This window comes from Vulpes lagopus, chromosome 10, assembly GCF_018345385.1.
Source record: "Vulpes lagopus strain Blue_001 chromosome 10, ASM1834538v1, whole genome shotgun sequence".
NCBI lineage: Eukaryota > Metazoa > Chordata > Mammalia > Carnivora > Canidae > Vulpes > Vulpes lagopus.
In genome coordinates, this window is record NC_054833.1 from 15,840,840 (window position 1) to 15,861,381 (window position 20,542).

The 20,542-nt window shown below is 45.2% G+C and overlaps 1 protein-coding gene across 3 annotated transcripts in view; it reads right to left on the reverse strand.

Moving 5' to 3' along the window:
• GCNT2 (glucosaminyl (N-acetyl) transferase 2 (I blood group)) overlaps window positions 1–20,542 on the reverse strand; it is an 83,311-nt gene that overhangs the window by 24,714 nt on the left and 38,055 nt on the right. The window contains exon 1 of one of the 3 annotated variants that reach the window (XM_041770400.1): window positions 8,621–9,864. The exons of the other annotated variants lie outside the window; for them this stretch is intronic. Within the exon in view, the coding sequence (XP_041626334.1) occupies window positions 8,621–9,545 (925 nt within the window). The 5' untranslated portion in view covers window positions 9,546–9,864. Of the gene's footprint in view, window positions 1–8,620; window positions 9,865–20,542 lie in introns of those variants that run through there. 3 annotated transcript variants of the gene reach the window in all.

A 20,542-nucleotide genomic window follows, 5' to 3' on the forward strand; every position in this document is an offset into this window, starting at 1 on the left:
CAAACATACAGAGACTCCTAAAATAGGAAGACTATCTATTTGTCCTTTTCCGCCCCCTAAATAGAGGAAGTGGATATTCAGTAGTAGCAAGAGAGGAACAAAAGTATCACAAAACACTGCACATGAACAGTCTATCCCACTAAATCGGTTTACTACTTTTAGTAACATCGTCCTCCCATTTTCCCGGGCAGGAAGAGGAAGGCCAAGAGAAGAGAAATATTAACAAGCATTATTCTGACTCTTGCTTGTAAAGGCTAAAAGCTTAAAGAGTCTGTAGATTCAGCTTTGTTCATTAAAAAAAAAAAAAAAGGAATACATAAACAGTCTGGTTGATGTCATATATCCTATAAGATATATGGATATACATATATACATATATATGTAAGATATATATATAAGATATAAGGATATATATATATAAGATATATGGATATAGGCTGGATAAAAAGATTTTCACTTTTCAGGAAATCATTATTATGGGATATGTAGAAAGCATATTTTATATTTCCTTAGGAACTTTATATTGGAATTTTATCTTTCCTTTGAAAAGAGGAAGCTACTCATTTCTGAAAATTAGAATCAATTCAACGATGTTTCATAGATTTTGTTTTCTGGCTTTGAGTTTGTGCAGTATGTTGGTAGTTGTAGAAACTGACTGATGGGCACAAGGGGGTTATGGTGTTGTGTGTTGGTGAATTTCGTCCTGGAGCTCATAAATTATCAGTGTCAGTAGCTAGGAGGGGCAAAGTTTGTTTTCACTTTGAGGAAGTTGAACACCCAAAATGGGAAGGATGTGGCTGCGCCAGCAAAAACCTGTATTGAATGATTGCGAAAAAGCTCACATTTCTTTTGTGTCCTGGCTGTGCTGATTTCCTTTTCTAAGAAATTACATTATGTTCTAAACAAATATCTCTGTAAGGCCCGTCTGGTTCACCATATGCTGTCAGAAAACAAAACAACCTACTAATCCCGATTCCTGTTCCTTTCACCTGATGTGATCACAAAAATAAAGTCTCAAAGACACTACTGAAACCCTTTGGATTTTTAAGGAACCACTTCTCATAGATAAATATACCTTGGCAGGTATTCGTGTGAGGACAAAATGAGCAGTTTTAGTAGTTTCAAAAATTACGCCGATAACATTAAGGGAAAACAAAGTTACAAGGATTAAGTACCCATCCCAACATGTTAAACTGCTTACATTTTCTTCTACTTCCTCCTGCTTCTCTTTGGGTTTATCTATATCCACTTGTACATGGTGGTGGAGCCATAGTGTAGACATCCTTTTTTTTAATTATTTTTATTTCTTTAGACATCCTTTTATAGTAAAAAGATATTTACATTAATTTTAACACCTTGTTCCTTTAGGAACTCTAGGCCACATTAAGGTTTTCTTTATATATATATATTCATATTATTAAGTGGATAAACACTTATCCTGTCACTTGACACTCAGCTTTTTTTTTTTTTTTTTTTGACACTCAGCTTTTTCATTTAATTCTCAGAACAACTTATTTTTTATTTTTATGGTTATGTTTTATTTTATTTAAGTACTCTCTGCACCCAACGTGGGGCTTGAACTCATGATCCTGAGACCAAGAGTCACACATCTACCAACTGGGCCAACCAGATGCCCCTCTCAGAACAACTTATTAGTTGTTGTTATCAGGACTGTACAGGTGAGGCGTTTGAGGTTAGGGTTACCTGTGGTCACAAAGCTAATAAGGACAGAGCTAAAATCCATCAGCAGGTTTGCCCCATTCCTGAGCCCAGAAGATATTTACTCAATATGAACACTTCCCAATTAGCCCTTTACGCACTACTTTTCGACATCCTCTACATGCAACCGACACCATCAAGCTTTTCTTTACACAGGCTCAGTTTCCTTTTTCCTGGTGGCTGCCTTTTCTCAGTCAAGGAGAGTCTCTGATGGAAATCAACAGAACCAAGAGTTGCTGCAAATCTATAAATGGGCCAAACTCTGGAAAAGATGGTTGATATCTGCAGTTCTCCAAGCGTGCTTCCTAGACAGGAAGCATCAGTATCACCCGGGAGCTTGTTAGAAATGCAGATTCTGGGGCTTGCTGCAGACCTGCTGAATCAGAAACTCTTTGAGGGGAGGGCCCAACAATCTGTGTTTCTACAGGCCCTACAGTGGATGCTGGGGCTTTGCCGGGAACCATGGCACCATACACATTATCTCACTTAATACTTAGAACTTCTTTGGGAACTAAGTGCTGTTTATTATTCCCATCAGTGGGTAAACTGAGAGGTAGCATATATCAAAGCCAATACCACATAGTTAGCAAAATGGGAGCCAGGACTTAAACTTTCTCTGGCTCTGAAGCCCTTTACTTCTTTCCTTTCTTTAAGTGTTTTAACCCTCTGTCTCATTTTTTTTTTAATTTAAATTCAATTTGCCAACATATAGTATAATACCCAGTGCTCATCACATTCTGAAGCTTTTTTCATAGTACCACGTGGACTCAAAGGTGGTAGAAGAGATGTAATGGTGGTAGTGGTTCAGAGAAATAGACATATTTCTGTTAGATAATGTTGACATTATAATACTATACATCTATGAGGGCTTTGACACACAAAATATTTTATTGGATTGCTTCAAGAGTCATTGAAATGACATTTTATGTTTTTGTTTTTAAAAAAGGCAACTACTGCTTCTAGAAAATATTTATCTTATACAATTAGTAGACAATGATGACAATGAAAGAATATTGGAAAAATGGTCTTGCCAGTTCTGAAGTGGCAGCTCCATTAATCCTTTCTGCCAGGATTCAAGTCATGTTAAGCACTGTGAATGTTTACCAATCATAATGGTATTTATATTTAATTAAATCTTCATATATACTTTAATCCAATTTCTTCTGTCTTGCATAATGTTGTTCTGGAGATTAGGAATTAAAAGCTAATTAAGAGCAGTTGTTTCCGGATTATTTCCTTCACAGGGATGGGGAGCAAAGAATGTTTGGGCACAAATTCCCCAGTAAAGATGATTCAAATATTACAGCACGGCCAATGGCTGGAGGCATCATAAATGATCTTTCAACTGTCTACAGTTTCAGCAGAGCTTAATTACGTAATAGCAGGCAACCTGCCTAAAGTTTCTCTACCAGGAGCTCACCATTTTATGATATAAACTCATCAGTCTAGGTACTCAAGAGCCAGGATGAATTGTAAATTATAAATCTTCCCCAAATTACTGACCTGAGAAGAGCCTAGAGCTCTTTTCTTTCTTTCTTTTTTTTCTAGAGCTCTTTTCTAATGGTGGATTAAAAGGCCCAAAGGCCCAAATCACTGATACAATATTTTTAAAATGATGCACAAATGTATTATGTGTAATTAGTATTATCTGGTTATACAAAGTGGTATCATTTATTTTTTATTCTTTTAAATATTTTTTTTGAGAGAGAGTGTGCATGCGTGCATGGCGGGGGGCAGAGGGTGGGCACAGAGGGAGAGGGAGACAAGAGTCTTAAAACAGGCTCTACACCCAGCCTGACACAAGGCTCCATCTCATGACCCTGAGCCGAAATCAAGAGTCAGATGCTTAACCGACTGAGCTAGCAAGGTGCCCCTAAAGTGGTAGCATATTAAAACTCTGTTAAATAGATAGGAACCCGCGGAAGTTGTTGTTTTATATCATTTCTCCTTCAACCGGAATTGATCTCCATATTGACAAAAGAAGTACCAGGGTGAATTGACATCCGGCCCCATTCACAAAATCAGCTTTATGGTAGACCTGACTGTTCTAATGACATTGAGACTCGATTCCATTAGTCCATCAATTTGTTCTCATTCTCCATCATTGGTACAACCGGCATGACTGAATGCACCCTTTGTGGTTCTAGAAACTGATTTCTAAATTTAGGCTGATGTACAGAGAGCACAATGCATACTTTGAAAAAGACTGGGACTGATCCAGCCCCGCCCAGATTTAAGGGCCTGGTAACCTTTCCGTAGAGAACACATACCTTCTCAATGGCTCAGTGTTTACATTTGCTGGGAGCTACACCTGGAGAAATGTTTCGAGTTTCTTTCTATTGTTGTCTTTTCCTAACCTTTCACTTCCTTATATTCCGGGTTGGTTGTTTTGTTTTGTTTTGTTTTGTTTTTCTCCCTAATCCAGTAGCTGAGATGCAGCCTAGATCCAAATAAGACAGTAGAAGCCCACTGCATGAATGAGTGGGCCAGAAATAAATACTAACAGCGGGCTTGGATGGGTGCCAGGTGGTGGGAGAAACTCAAACCAGCTGTGGGGAAGGTAGGAACTAACTGGAGGTGCCCACATAGGGTGCCAGTGCTTTCTCTTGGAATCAGATGCAAATGCATGATGGGCCCCCGGAGTGGCTACCTGATAACCAGATTTTTTTAAGGAGGAACTTTGCCCTATGAACTTTCCAGTTGGAACTCTGGGGCTTGCCAGTTCTAAAGGTCTATCTGATACCTTTATCTTTGTCTTTACTGGTATCACTTGAGGGATTTAGCTATTGTGGAATTATACCTCCAAGCAGTATCTTATCTCCTGTTTCTCTAAATCCTTCCTATCAAAAATTAACCCCATCTTACCCAGATACAGGACCCTTCTATACATCCTTCCAATCTTCTCATACCTATCCATCCCCTCTCCAAATCTAACCCACAGCCGCCCAGCAAGCTCCATTTCCTCAAATCAGGATGGGTGGTAGTATGGGGTAGTGATGGGGAAGACAAGGACGGTTGTCCTATTTCTAACCCTTAAGGAACTCAAACACTGAGGGTGTAGGGCAGAGGAGAGATTCACTTAGCATGAAATTATAATCCAATGCTGGCAGCAGAGACATTGAGCAGAAGAACCCAGAGTTGGGGTACCAACCATTTAGGAAGGGAGTGATTGGAGGTGGTTTCCAGAAGTGCCATCCAAGGTGGGTTATAAAGGATGAATCAGAGTCAGGCAGAGATGGCAGGAGGGATATATTCCAGAGAGGACATCACAAAAGGCCACCACCCCTCAGCCCTAAATTAAGTGAAAATTGCAAAAGTGTGTGGAGCCAAGAAGTCTCTTGGAACATAAAGTCCGAGGCATCAAGTAAAAAGAAATGAAGGTAGAAAGAAGGGTCGGGGAAGGGGAAAGGGAGGAGGACTCAAGTCATGGAGGTCATGTCAAAATATGAATTTCAACGTGATCCTCAAGATAATGAAAAGTCGCTGTAATGTTTTAAGTAAGGAAACAACACGTATTTTACTGGCCTGAGAGTTCTACGCACTCAGCATTGTTGGAGTCTGGGAAGCAAAGATCCCTGGTGCCTTTGTCCCACAAAATTGTTTGGGTCCAGATTATGAAATGCTTCAAAATAAGAAAAACTTAAGCATTTAAATAAAATTAGCTCCTTAAAAAAAGAAAATAAATAAATAAAAATAAAATTAGCTCCTTAAATATCCGCATATGATCTATGTCTATAAAGAACACATTTGGTAGTCTTTTGTTTCTCACAATTGGGCACCTAAAATAAAGATCAAGTTTCTTTTTCTGTGTATTTTGTAGTAAACTTAAAAACAGTGTATGTAAACATTGTTTACATACAAGAGGGGCCTGGCAGGCTCAGTCGGTAGAGCACGTGAATCTTGATCTCAGGGTTGGGAGTTCAAACCCCACATTGGGTGTACAGATTACTTAAAACAAAAAAGAATCTTGGGGCACCTGGGTGGCTCAGTCAGTTAAGTGTCTGCCTTTGGCTCAGATCATGATCTCAGGATCCTGGGAGTGAGCCCTGCATGGGGCTCCCTGCTCGGAGGGGAGCCCACTTCTCCCTCTCCTTCTGCCTGCTGCTCCCCCTGCTTGTGCTCTCTCTCTGTGTCAAATAAATAAATAAAATGTTAAAAAAAAAATCTTTAGAAAAAAAGAAGAGGACCTCTCTTCATTGTAAAGACAAAGTCCTCAGGATGCCTTGGTGGCTCTGCAGTTGAGCATCTGCCTTCAGCTCAGGGCGTGATCATGGTGTCCTGGGATCAAGGCCCACGTCGGGCTCCCTGCGAGGAGCCTGATTGTCTCTCTGCCTGTGTCTTTGCCTCTCTCTCTCTCTCTGTGTCTCTTGTGAAAAATAAATAAATAAAATCTTAAAAAAAAAAAAGACACAGTCCTCAAGATGCTCCACACAGTGATTAGGTTCAAAGTCAGCCTGGCTGCTTCTCCCCTCGCCAGCCTCTTCTAAGAACATTAACAGAAAAACACCCCACAGTTCCACAGGCTCACAGAAGGAAGAGCCAGACCAAAGCCTGTTCTAGATGGGGACCGAGGAGGCTGGCAGAGCAGCCTGTGTGGGGCTAGTGAGCAGTTGCAGGAAGGCCACCTTCCTGTGACTCCAGCTAGCACAGGGCCCTGCTACGCCTCAGCATGTTCACTGTGTTCCTACACACACACACACACACACACACACTAGCACTTCATATTCCAGCGAACCTTCTTTCCAGCAAAAGTTTGCTGGAAAGTGAAGGGACACCTAACTTCCCCTGTTTCCCCACAACCCCTCGCCCCCCCGCGCTCCTTACCCGTCTCCTTTCCTTTCTGGGATTCAGCAGGGAACTTGCTTTAGATATAGGAAAAAAGAAGTGACTATTCCTTCCTTTCCTGGTGCAAATTCAAGCTTCAGGTCACACAAATCCAGGATTAGATCCCAGCTTTGCTTGGGCAAGCCGTGTAAAGATGAGCATGTTAGTTCAATCTCTCTAAGCCTCCTTTTCTTCCTCTCTACATGAGGGTAACAATGATTACTTCTCATCCTTGAAGAAATGATGTAGAGCCTACATCTGGAGCAAACTGGATCAACCAAGACTATATCAGATGCCACCTACAGCCTATTGACATGGGTTTGAAATAGTCATTTGTAAATAATAAGAATGAACACTTACTACACTGTGATAAATGTTGGTTTACTCCTGCTCCTACAAGTCTTTGCGATCTGACAATTTGGTGGCCCATGGGAGAGCATACGTCTCTGTACCTCGTCACCTGGCCCACCCTCTTTCTGCCCTGAATAGATTTTTGTGACCACCACTCCAATTTGGCTCTTAGGAATGCTGAGTTATTGAGAAAAGAGGCACCACTATGAATCCACTTTCAGATATGAAGGTAGCTTCAAACTGCACTCAAATCTGCCCATGATAATAATACTACATGTACAAGCAGGGAGTTATTGCACATATTGGCAGGCACAGGGCCACCCTCACACAGGGCTGATACACACAGCCTTGCTGTGTGTTTATTGGGACATCACCAGGAACAGGTGCTGCAGGCCACACAGGTGTTCTTAGACAACACACAGAAAACAAAATTTTGAAAAGAAGCTCAGTCCTGAATCGAAGAGGGAATCTGGTGCTGTTTCCTGCCTTCAGTTGCCTAGTATATACCTTGGACCCCCTTCCAAAGGATCATAAACAGTGGGAAAGACTTCACAGTATATGAAACCAAGAGACTGCCGGGTGGAATTTCCAATAATCTGTGACTTCGAAATTGGGAATTTCCTTTGGATCAACTCTGTATATTCCAACTCATTTTACCCATTCTTCTCGACAACGAGATATCAGACTGTATTTGTTGAACCCAGGCGGTTGAGACCTGAGTACTTGATGAGGTCTTAGATTAGAGACATTTAACTGAAGAGATAATTTATCACCTTCCAAAGAAGAGTCACAGATTTCTAAAAACAGCCCCACCAACTTTGAGCAATGACTTTGAGGATTAATGTGATGCTGCGTCAATGTGCTCTGAAAGAAACACTACCTATTTCGACCCATAAATTCTAGAAGGCTTATTGAAAATCAATTTCATCATGTTGTAGCCGTGCTTATCAAGGGCTGTGAAAAGCATTTGTTCACAAGACTGAGCTGGTATATGTCAATTATACCTCAGTTAAAAAAAAAAAAAAAAGAAAAGAAAAGACAAGCAGGGAGGCCTGGGGTGGCTCAGGGGTTGAGCATCTGCCTTTGGCCCCGGGGGTCCTGGGATGGAGTCCATATCAGACTCCCTGCAGGGAGCCTGCTTCTCCCTCTGCCTATGTCTCTCCCTCTCTCTCTCTCTCTCTCTCTCTCTCTCTCTCTCTCATGAATAAATAAATAAAATCTTAAAAAAAAAACTTTATAAAGACAAAAAGAGTGAGCTACACGATCCATGATCAGAGACAGCTTTGCCAGAGCTCCTGCAGCTCTGCATACTTCTTCCATCGCTGTACTGAACACAGTTGCAAGACAACACAGTTGGCATTAAACTGTCACTAAATGGGATCCCTGGGTGGCTCAGCGGTTGAGCACCTGCCTTCAGCCCAGGTCGTGATCCCGGGGTCCCGGGATCGAGTCCCACATCGGGCTCCCTGCAGGGAGCCTGCTTCTCCCTCTGCCTGTGTCTCTGCCTCTCTTTCTCTCTGTGTGTCTCTGATGAATAAATAAAATCTTTAAAACAAACAGCAACAAAAAAAACTGTCACTAAGTAGCAACTTAGACCAACAGTTTTCTAAGCATCACAATTTTCCCCCCAAATAACTTCAGATGAGTGTGTTCTCTCTCGAAGAGCTGAATGCTAGCGCGTCCAATCTGTGAGTGAGAAAAACCGGCCACGGAGATTGGCACATACCTGGAATCCTGTTAAGTGTCACCCAGAAATGTTCATCGGGGCTGTAGGTATCTTTGGACCAGTGGAGTAGATCAATGGCCCTCTTGTCATGGAAGATAAAGTCGACAAACTCTCTGGTGAGGGCCACGTAGGCAGTGCCAAAGTAGATGGTCATCTGATGTGGAGGCGAGGTCTTCAAAACATTGGTATTTTTCACAAAAGAGCCATCCTTGCCTATGTGCTCCCGGTGCACGAATTTCGTCCGCTTGACGGCGTGACTGGGGGGCAGCACCCCGGGGGTGATGTTTTTCCCTTTAAAACCCTTCAGATACCGAACGATCTCCTTGTTGGTCTTCAGGGGGAAGTCCTGGCCACACGTGTTGATGGCGTACTTCCAGGGCACCCGGGAGGCCGCCAGGTCCTTGAGGCAGTTCAGGTCGGCCTGGAGCCTGGAGATGCCCCCGTAGACCACGGGCTCCATCCTCGAGGCCAGGAAAGCGTTGGGGAAGCAGCTGAGCAGCTGCCGCACAGACTCCTTGAACTTGGCCGTGGCTTTGTCATCCACGTGCACACAGTAGACGTTCTGGGGCATGTAGACGGCTCTGAAGAGCCTTTCGAAGGTCTCGAAGCTCTTGTGGATGACCATGACGTAAGCCAAAGGGAAGGCAACCTCTTCCTCCGACAGGGGGCTGGTGATGTAGTGGTTCTGGAGCAGGTAGTCCTCACAGGGGACACTGCCCACGGGCGACGGCAAGGTGTTGCCCCACAAGAAGGCGGCCCTCCCCTCCAGGGCGACCTCGCAGGCGTGCAGCCTCCCGCGCCTCGGGCCGGGGCCGCTCGGCTTCCCCAAAGTGGGCGGCAGGTGCAGCTGGCTGTGGTAGACCATCACCAGGAGGAGCCCGCTGAGCAGGGCGACAGCGAAGAGGCAGCACCTCCACGAGTGCATGCTCTCCGCTTCCTCGGGGGGGGGGGACCTCTGTCTCCTGGGGCCGCAGAGGCGCGGTGGCCGGCGGCCCGGGCCGCGGCGGTGCAGGGGCGGCCCCGACTCCTCCCGCGGGGCCTGCGGGCCGGGGCGGGCAGCGCCCGCAGCGCGCTCGGGGGTCGGCGCTGCCCCGCGGCCTCCACGCCCCGCGGCGCGGACCTCGCCCGCCCCGGGTGCCGAACCCCCGCCCCCCGCGGCTCCGACCCGCGCGGCCCGCGAGGTGCCCTCCTCATTTGCATGCGAAATGCGAGCGGCGGAGCTCGGCAAACCGCGTTCTGGAATCGTCCTGTCCACCCGGGCTGAGTTTCCCCGGCTTCACCCCGCCCCCGCCCCCTCCTCCTCCTCCGCCCTCCCCCCTGCCTCCTCCCATCCCATCGATTCCCATCCGACCTCCCGTCGCTTCTCAGGCTCCCTCCCCGCGCCCCCGCTCAGCCTGCAACCTGCCAGCAGCCCTTGCAGACCACGCTCCTCAGGACGCCTGCTCCACCCCACCCCACCCTCCACCCCGATTTGAGAAATAAAAGGGTTTATTCCCTTCTCCCGCCCCGCAGCCCCTCGTTTGCATTCCGGTGGCATTTCTGCCTCCGGGCACGCGGGCGCGGGTGGGGGTGCAGGGGATGCGCTTGTAGGGTGTGAGGAAGGAGATCCCGTGGCGAGGTGGGTGCGCCCTGGGTCACAGCAGACCGGTCCCGGTGCGGTTGCAGCGCCTGGACGTGCTTGGGTAGGTTTGTGGGGAGAGGGAAAGAAGAAGCCCACCCTCGGGTTGGGGTGGGGGGAGGCCCAGGGAGGAGGGTGGAAGGGACCTGGCACTGCCCTGACTTGTGCCACCAAAGGAGCCGCGTGGCTGCCCCGGGGGAAGCAGTCACACCTCAGTCTGCAGCCGGAGGGCAAGGGGATGGTCACCGTTCCCAGAAGGCGGGTTCCCATTTCACACGAACTCCTGACTCGGTGTTATCTGCATCTGCAGCACGTGGCGTCACTGGCCCAGGGTCTTTCGAAAAGCCTGACATCTTGATTTGAGGTCATTTCACAGAACTCAAAGGAGCCTCCTTCCCACCCCGCCCCCCCCCCCCCCCCCCACACACACACATACACTTCCTTACTCTGAAGCAAGAACAAAGGCTTCAGGGCTGCTGCAAAATTCCTGGAAGTCTCAGTCAGTGTAACTCAAGGGGAGGCAGGAAGGGAAGCAGGTCTGGTCACATTACAGAGGGGTTGTCATAGCTCACCTGTGCCAGGTGCCTGGAGCACTCAGCAAACACGGAGCCCGTGGTAGACTTAGGAGGGCGGTAAGGACGTTTCTGGGGGAAGGTGAGTGGGCCAGCTCAAAAACCAGTTGTGGCAGCCTGGGTGGGACGCTCCAAGCGGCCTGCTCCCAGCTCCGGCGCAGTCACCCAGCCATCCTACCCGTCTGGGCACCATGTGGCAATGGCAGCAGGTGCCTCTGTTAGGAAGGGGTTCGGTGTACAACGCGGCAATCTCCCTGCCCCCCTTCCTGTCTCACACGCCCCTTAGCTTACTGTAATTCCGGAGCTAATAAATGACAGCAGTGCCATGGAGATGACGGATATTGATTTGGAAACAGCCTCAGAGAGCTGGCAGGGACTTTAAAGATCATCTAACATGACCCTTTATTTTACAGATGAGGAAATGGAAGCCAATAAGAATATTTTTTTTCCAAAGTCATTCAGCTGGATAGAAGCCAGAAACCTGCACTCCGCAGCTCCCTTGTCCAGATGCTGAAGCCAGTCTACTTGGCTTCAAATCCCCACTGGTCAGTGACCAGCTGTGAGACCAGGATAAAGTAATTTAACCTCTCTTGGCCCTGGGTTCTTCATCTGTGAGATGGAAAATCACCGTGGTTCCCATTTCGAGTGGTTGTGAGGAGCAGTGAAGGAGAGGACTCCTGTTCAGGGTTTGTGTATATGATCTCATATGTTCAACACCCATTGCCAGTTACTGTTGTCATTTCTCTTTTGAAAAACATCCAACATTTCCGACCGACCCTGTGAATGAACTGATACTTTGACTTCTGTTCTTAGTAATAGAGAAGAGAAACATTTATCCTGCTCAGGCTTTTCCACTGGGTTGATTTATTCCCACTGAAAAAGAGGGGAGTCTAAATCTCGCTCTTTTCCTTTCCCATCGCAGAAATATGGCCATAGGAAGAGAAGAACTGAATCGTCCATTTGGGTGCCTTCACTTCCCTTTGTTCTTATTAAGCCACACACTTTTCTGCAAAATATATCCTTGGCCAGACCTGGGGAGAGCAGAAAGGGAAGTGCTGAGGAGGGCAAGAGAGATTATAGGTTCCATGGGTTGTTCCCCCCTTTTAGCCTTGAGCCTTGGTACAAGAGGGAGCCCGGTGGAATGCCCCTCCAAATAAAACTCAGCACATCTTTAATCATGGTTTAGCCAAGGCCGATTGCAAATGGGGCAGGGAGTGGTGCGAGGTGATTCATGGTTCGAAATGCCAGCACCCCAGAAACCCTCCTATAGTCTGTCCTGCCTTATTTACAGTGGTTTAGACGAACAACCTGACATGAAAATGGGATGCCTGCTAAGCACTTAGCCCAGCGGGTAGGTTTGTTTTGCTTGGTATCTGTGGCAACTGAACAGGCATTTTCTTCTAGCAAATCATTGGGCGGGCTAAGCTATTAACTTCCACCCAGTACACGATTTCTGCTCTGTTCACTTGAGTTGGCTTAACATTGTGAACACTGTCGTCATGTAGACATTCTATATCACACTCCCTGCCTCCCTCTGTCCCGGGATAATTTTTAACAGCACCAACAAGAAGACAGCACCGGGATGGCAGCTGGCAGCACATAATCAGCTCAGCTGAACAGTCAAGAAAGAGGCGAGGCTATCTGGGGCTTTCTGAGAACACGGTGGGATGTCTTTCCCTTATGTTCCCATAGTTCTCATTAACCTTCTAGGAGCTACATAGCCCTGGCTGGGCCATGAGAGGTAACTGCAAATGCTGGTTCAGTTGTCACGGGGGCCGGGGAGGAATCCGGGCCCGACTCCTTTCCAAGTGCTTAGAGTCCTCCTTTACCTCAGATTGCTTCTCTCAGCTTAATTATTGCTACTGAATCAAGGTGATGCTTTCGGTTGGGTCCGCCACATCTCCACCAAGTATACACCGTTAGGGGTCAGTCTGCCAACCCCCAACACGTTGGCTTCAGGGGAGACACAGAAAACAGACAAGAAAAGATCTCTCAGCAGCCAAAACAACGATCATGACTCTGTGGACTGGACTCACACTGGAATGCGTATAGGAAGATAAATAAAAAGAGGAAGCGAAGCTGGTGGAGGAATGGAGAGACGGGGCTCCTAAGTTCAGGAGTGGCAGCCAATGTTTGGCCAAGGTGTCATGGCCATAGAGGGAGAGTGGGGACCACAGTGAGGAGCCTGGGTCCCACCTAAAGCAAGCAGCTCCCTCTCAACGCTGGCTATTAATGCCATGCGGTCATCGGGCCAGTGCTGCTAGCTCTTCAGATATTTTTAGCTGAGAAATCTGACTTTTATATATTAAAAAAAAAAAAACAACCCAAACTCTTTCAATGTTACCAAGTAACTAACACATTTTTAAGACACAAGGGCACGCATACGTATGCATCCTGAAGATTGCATTTGGCCCAAAGGATCCCAGTTTATCATCTTCGCTTTAAGCATTAAAGGTCATGTCCTTTGAATCCCTCTTGAGACTTAGCCTATGAACTTTTAGTTTAGACACAATCCTAACAAACCCACTCAGAACTAAGCAGATAAAAAGCCACAAATTAGGGACACCTGGGTGGCTCAGCAGTTGAGTGTCTGCCTTGGGCTCAGGGCGTGATGCCGGGGTCCTGGGATCGAGTCCTACATCGGGCTCCCTGCACAGAGCCTGCTTCTCCTCCCTCTATGTCTCTGCCCCCTCTCTCTCTCTCTCTGTGTCTCTCACAGATAAGTAAATAAAATCTTAAAAAAAAAAAAAAGTCACAAATTAAAAGAGGGATGTAGCACTGGGAGATCGGGGCACGCCATTGTCGGCAATGGGTGGCAGACAAAAGATGAGGTAGGTTCCAGAAAAACTCCAGAAGCAGAGCAGTGCACAATCATTCAGTTAAAGGGTGACTGCCACTCATACAGCTTGGTGACCATTTTATTACAGTCGATCGGTACCTCCAGTATTTGTAAATTATCAAATAAGTCAATGTATATGAAAGGGCTTGACAATCGTAACGATCAGGGCAAACATTGGGCCAACCAGATCTTGTCTGAAAACAAGCAGAGTCCTAACATGTAGTGAATAGGAATATAAATGTATTTCTATATCTTATCCATGTGTGCTGGATATGCTATTTAAAAAGTCATTTGTGGGGGCGCCTGGGTGGCCCAATCAGTAAAGCATCTGCCTTAAGCTTAGGTCATGATCTCAGGGTCCTGGGATGGAGCCCTGAGTTGGGCTCCCTGCTCAGTGGGGAGTCTGCTTCTCCCTCTCCCTCTGCAACTCCCTCTGCCTGAGATCTCTCTCTCAAATAAATAAATAAATAAAATCCTTAAGAAAATTGAAAAAAAAAGTCATTTGTGAACTGTTTATTCAGAATCTTTTTTTAATTAGCCATTTTCTGCACAAAATGGGAGGTGTTCAGTTATTTAATAACCTCACAATTATGACAAATTTTTTGCTGAAAGTATTAGGTAACTATGTTGACCACATGATTCTACATCAGGCATTGGCATTTTTTCTTTTTTCTTTCTTTCTTTCTTTCTTTCTTTCTTTCTTTCTTTCTTTCTTTCTTTCTTTCTTTTTTCTTTCTTTCTTTCTTTCTTTCTTTCTTTTTTTTTTTTTTCATTTTTTTCTGTAAAGTAATATTTTAGGCTTGTGGGACTTTTGGCCTCTGATGCAACCACTCAATGCTGTTACCTTCACAGCATGAAGGTAACTATAACAATATGTGCCTGTGTCCTGCTAAATCTTTATTTGTGAACACTGATATCTCAAGTTCATGTAATTTCCACTTCACCAGACAGTCTCTTTTTGATTCTTCTCCAACCATGTAAAAATGTAAAGTCACTCTTAGTTTGTGGACAGTACAGATAGGGACCAGATTTAGCCCATGGGCTTTACGTAGTGTGCTAATCTCTGCTCTAGATTGCAATTATGTTCCTCCAAGGTCCACATTTTGCAATACTGGAGTCTTTGCAGTCACCTGTAATTCCTGTGTAATTTCTGTCTTATCTTTCCAGATAAAGAAATGTGAAATGAGGGCAAAGAGTAATGTTGGTAAAGACTCCTAACTCTAGGAAACGAACTAGGGGTGGTGGAAGGGGAGGAGTGCGGGGGGTGGGGGTGAATGGGTGACGGGCACCGAGGGGGGCACTTGACGGGATGAGCACTGGGTGTTATTCTGCATGTTGGCAAATTGAACACCAATAAAAAATAAATTTATTATTTAAAAAAAAAGAGTAATGTTGGTCCTTACACCTGCACGAAGCCCTTTTATATACACCATCTGGGTTAGAGTGCAGGGCACTGGACTATGTACCTCAGTGTCCTTCCTTCTTCTATAAAATGGAGATGTTAAGAAGCCTGATCACATAGAGTTCTAAAGAGATTTAAATAGTATGGGACATAAAAAGAGCTTAAAACAATGTGTCTGCTAAAGACACATAAGAATTACTCAACACATATTAAGACATCTCTCTGTTGGTAAACTTGGTTCAACTAGGAAACTACCTGCCCTGCCTGCCTTCTTAGGTATGTTTAGTGCAGCACAGCAGCTGTGCTTGAAGGGTCATTTTGCTGCCTGTGCTGGGGGCACCTTAGTGGCTCAGTTAGTTGAGTGTCCGACTCTTGATTTTGGCTCAGGTCATGATCTCAGGATGGTGAGATAGAGCCCCATGTTGGGCTCCAGTCTCAGTAGGGAGTCTGCATGAGATTCTTTCTCCCTCTGCCCCTTCTGCTCATTCTCTCTCTCTCTCTCTCTCTCTCTCGCTCTCAAATAAATAGATCTTTCAAAAACAACAACAACAACAACTCACAAGGCTCTGCTGCTTTCTACATGACCCTGAAAAAGTCTCTTAGGATCACTGTGCCTTAGTTTCCCAATTTTTAAAAAACGAGTAATCTATCCAAGTGGTGGAAAGTAAATCTGGCTAAGAAGGCTTCTTCTGCATCTTCTTCTGCTATGCCACATACCACCATCCTAGCCCACCTCGTTCTTCTGGGGTCACACTCTTTGTCCTACTTCCCTGGAAGCCTGCTTCAGGTATCAAAGTTCTTTCCCTTCTGGGGTTAATCACCCAGATTTAATTCTTTTTTTTTTTTTAAGATTTTTGTTTATTTATTCATGAGAGACAGAGAGAAGGAAGGGCAGAGACACAGGCAGAGGGAGAAGCAGGCTCCCTGCAAGAAGCCCAATGTGGGACTCAATCCCAGATCCCGGGATCACGCCCTGAGCTGAAGGCAGATGCTCAACCACTGAGCCACCCAGGCATCCCCCAGATTTCATTCTAATTGCCCAAACAAAAACAAAAGTAAAAATCAAATAAAAAATGCAAACAAAAATTATATCGTTGGTTGTAAGCTGTTAAGTTTCAAGGAATGGGATGGGTGACTGTCTCCTCTGCCCCTTTTCTAAATATCTCCTTTGAGGAAAAAAAGATTGCGAATTCATGAAGGGAGCTTGCATGTCCAAGGTCCGTCCAGATCCAGGATAGTCTCCTGCCTCCCTTCTAATACCAACTACCTCCAAACTCCTCCACCTCCATATTTTTGAACATCGCACTGGCATTGCAACGGGGATGGTATTTCTACTAAGAGACAGTATTTTATTATTCAGCAGCTTCCAGAGATCTGTATCTGGAAGATACCCTTCATCTTTTTAACATTTTCAAATAAGTGGGAGCCAAACAGTCTTAAAATAGAGATAGGCAGTGGTTCCCTCCAACTTCTACTTTTAATAGCTCTATTAAATTCTTGACTTGTGCTCAGTTTATTCAAACCGCTGTCCTACTAGCTTTTTTCCCACAGAACCTGTTATTAACTTGGGTTTAGACTGTTTATAGGACAGAGGGCTTGGATCAATCCCAAAAAGCAGACACTTCTTTCTTAGACATTAGAGCTGGAACACACTTTTCTCCAAGATATGTCCTGTGCAGTTTATTGAAGATCTTTGCATTTGATTCTCCCACTGGCTAACATGGTTTTCGATTCAGATTTTATGTGTACCAACTTACCCTTTTGAATGACTTCCTTATACTCTATCCCTTCTCCTCAAAAACAATGGAAAAATTGTTATAAATAGAGTAGACTTGGTCCCAGGCTGCTTTGGTTTGGGCCCTCATGACTGTTAGTACAGTTTCAATCACTACCTTCCAATGAGTCTTCGGTATAATGGAAGCTGCATACCTGAGTGGTTTGATTATAACTTTCCCCCAGTTTATTGATCAGTGCTGTTCTATGGAACACAAGTATCTAAGGCTTTAATTCTTGATCCTGAGATGACCTTGGCATTGGGAAGTGAGGAGGAATGTGCTGGGGCAGCTCTTAGGGTAACCATCTGTCCTGGTTTGCCCAAGACTGAGGGACCTCTGGGGAAGTGGGATTTTCAGTGCCACAGCTGGGAAAGTCCTGGGCACACCAGGACGAATGGGTCACCCTAGACACCAGCAGTCCTACCCACTCACAGCTGAAATATATTTGACTAAAGAGTATACAATAACTGATCAGTGTGTGGGGTGCTTGGGAGGCTCAGTCAGTTAAGCATCTGACTCTTGAATTCAGCTCAGATCATGATCTCAGTGTCCTGGGGTCAAGTCCTTCCTCCACCGCCAGATGCTGGGCATTGGTTAAGATTCTCTCTCTTCGCCTCTCCCCATTCCCCCCCTCAAAAAAAGGAAAAAAAAAGGTTAAAAAGAAAATACCAGGTGCACCTGGGTGGCTCACTTTTTTTTTTAAATTTATTCATGAGAGACACACACAGAGAGAGAGAGGCAGAGACACAGGCAGAGGGAGAAGCAGGCTCCATGCAGGGAGCCCGATGTGGGACTCGATCCCGGGTTTCTAGGATCACGCCCTGGGCCGAAGGCAGATGCTCAACGGCTGAGGGTAGCTCACTTGGTAAAGCATCTGACTCCTTACTTCAGCACAGGTCATGATCCCAGGGTCATCAGAGCAAGCCCACAATGTGCTCCGTCCTCAGTGGAGTCTGCTGGAGATTCTTTCCCACTGTCCTTCCCCATGGCACACTCGCTTCTCGCACCCCCCCCACCCCGCCAATAAATACATATTTTTTTTTAAATAACTGATCAGTGTGGGAGGAAAAGAAATGTTCAAACCACTGATCTGGGTTGTGGAGCATACAGGCCATCAAAAGTCTGCAAACTGTAATGCATAAAAACTGCATACCCCTCCCCACATATCCCAACCCCTGAGGACTGGGGACAAAGCGATTCGTGTTTGCAGGATAGCTTCACCATGAACAAAGAGAACACACACATCAGTTGTGCTACCTGCACAGATGCTCCCCCAGTGGATATAAAAATGTCTTAATAACAACCTGGGTAATGGAGGGAGAACCTGAAAGTGTTATTAAAGTGTTAACGGATTCTGAAATCCCTTCCCTCCACGTCACATGTGAATTGAGAGACATTCTTTCTATTAAGAGGAGACTAATAGAAAAACATGGGAAGGGGGGTTCTTATGAATTAAAATGCTCATTTTAACATTTACAACAAATGGGCAATAAAGCCAGAAAATGTTCACTTATTTACAGAGCAGCAGAGTCAACCAGCCATTTGAGCTCTCCGGCTCTCAATTTCCAAATTTGTACACCCTTAAGATTGGAAGTAGACGTTCCCTCAGGCTTCTTTCAGCTCTAAATGCTGTGATTATTCTAAATGCTGCCCAGAATAAAGAGGAGGCTGTCTTTACAGAAAACTGCACTGGGGAGTTTTGTTTCGATTCACTAAGTGCAGAGGAAAGTCCAAAATGTGGTAGGATAACTGACCCGAGATAAAATCAAGAAGTTTTGGAGGTGGGGTGGAGGGCAGGTAAGCTCAGACAGACCAAAGTCCTGGGAAAGGAGAACCCACATGGGGGTGTGCAGCCTCTCCAGGAGACTACCTGACACTTAACCAGGACTTCAGGGTCTTAGCTGGACAGTTTTCGCATGGGATGTGGGAGAGTGTTTGGGGTCCTGGGCAGGAGGGCTTTCCTTCTGTAGACTCCCAAGGAGCTCTGCCTTGAATTGAGGTCAGAATTATAGACTTTCATGAAAGAGGAATCCTATGAGTTTGTGGGGCTAAGGAAGGGGGTGGCTAAAGAGGAAGCATCTAGAAGAGGCGACTGATGATGGCAGGAAGCCAATGCATTAGGGTGATCTGAGTATCTGCAGCTTGTTTAGTAAAAATAGGCAGTTTTGGAGCACCTAGGTGGTTCAGTTGGTTTTGGCTCAGGTCATGATCTCAGGATGGTGGGCTCAAGCCCTGCATCAGGCTCCGTGCTCAGTGGGGAGTCTGCTGGAGAGTCTCTCTCTCTCCCCCTCCTTCTCCCCCTCCCCTGCTTGTGCTCACATGCACACATGCTCTCTAGCTCTCTCTAAAATAAATAAGTCTATATAAAAATGGCAGTTTTATCCTCCAATGTATTCACAATTAAGTTCTGATCTTTGAAATCTGGCTGAAAAGAAAGATTATGGGGAATGAATATCATCCATCTATTCTCTGAAAACATGGCACTGATGTGGATACGGGATAAACAGATTTGGGGGAAAAGCTTCTGCCACTAATGATGGCTTTTGTCCAAAATCATCTCAAGAAAGAATGTCATATACTCTGCAGGTCAGAGGATGAGGGAAAGACAAGCTTATAAACAGCTCTGGCACTGAGAAACCGCACGAAGAAATGGTTAGGAAACTAATCTATTTACTGCTTTGGATGTAACTTTCTAAGATTGCAAATTGTCTACTCAGAAAAAAAAATCACCTAAAATCTTAGCAAGGTCATTTCCTTTATCAATTGATGAGTTAATTCCATTAAATAAACAGCCCTATGGGGCATCTGGGTGGTCCAGTTGGTTGAGTTTCTGACTCTTGGTTTTGGCTCAGGTTGTGATCTCAGGGTTGAAGGATGGAGCCCCGAATTGGGCTCTGTGTTCAATGTGGAGACTGCCTAAGACTCCCTGGCCCTCCCCATTGTACTTTCCCTCTCTCTTTTTTTTTTCTCTCTCTCTCTTTCTCAAATAATAAATAAATCTTAAAAGAAAAAAGCAGCTTTATGAAAACCCAGATCTGATCTTTAAAGCAGGGCCTCTACTATTGAGGTTTTCTTTTTACTTCTTTGGTGCAGAGTAAGACACCAATTTGGTAAGCTCAGGCATGAACTTATGCTTCACACATGAAGCATGAACTTATGCTTCAGACTGAAGCATAGTCTGGCTTGAGCCAGTACAGTTCCCAAAATAAGACTGGCATTGCGAAGCATTCCCAAGGTGAACAAGATGCTTTGGAAAAACTGAAGGAGAAAGAATAGTCCCATTGCTGTTGACCAGAAGCAGAAAAGACTTCAGGAAATGTCTGAACATAACTAGAAAATGCTATCTGAAACTGATCCTTGGTGGTGGAGGAGATGATGATTTGCAGCTGACTGGGCAGCAGGGCTGAGGGGCATACTAAAAATCATTTCCATTTAGAAAGAACAACATTGGAAGTATCACAATTTCGGATGTCAGTATATACTGCAAAGCTGTAGTAATCAAAACAGTATGGTTCTGGCACAAAAATAGACACATAGATCAGTGTGTAGATCTCCAGCTTATGGTCAATTAGCCCATGGCAAAGAAGGCAATAATATTCAATGGGGGAAAGACAGTCTTTTCAACAAGTGGTGGTGGGAAAACTGAGCAGCTACATGCAAAAGAATAAAAACTGGCTTTCTTACACCATACACAAAACTAAACTCAAAATGGACTA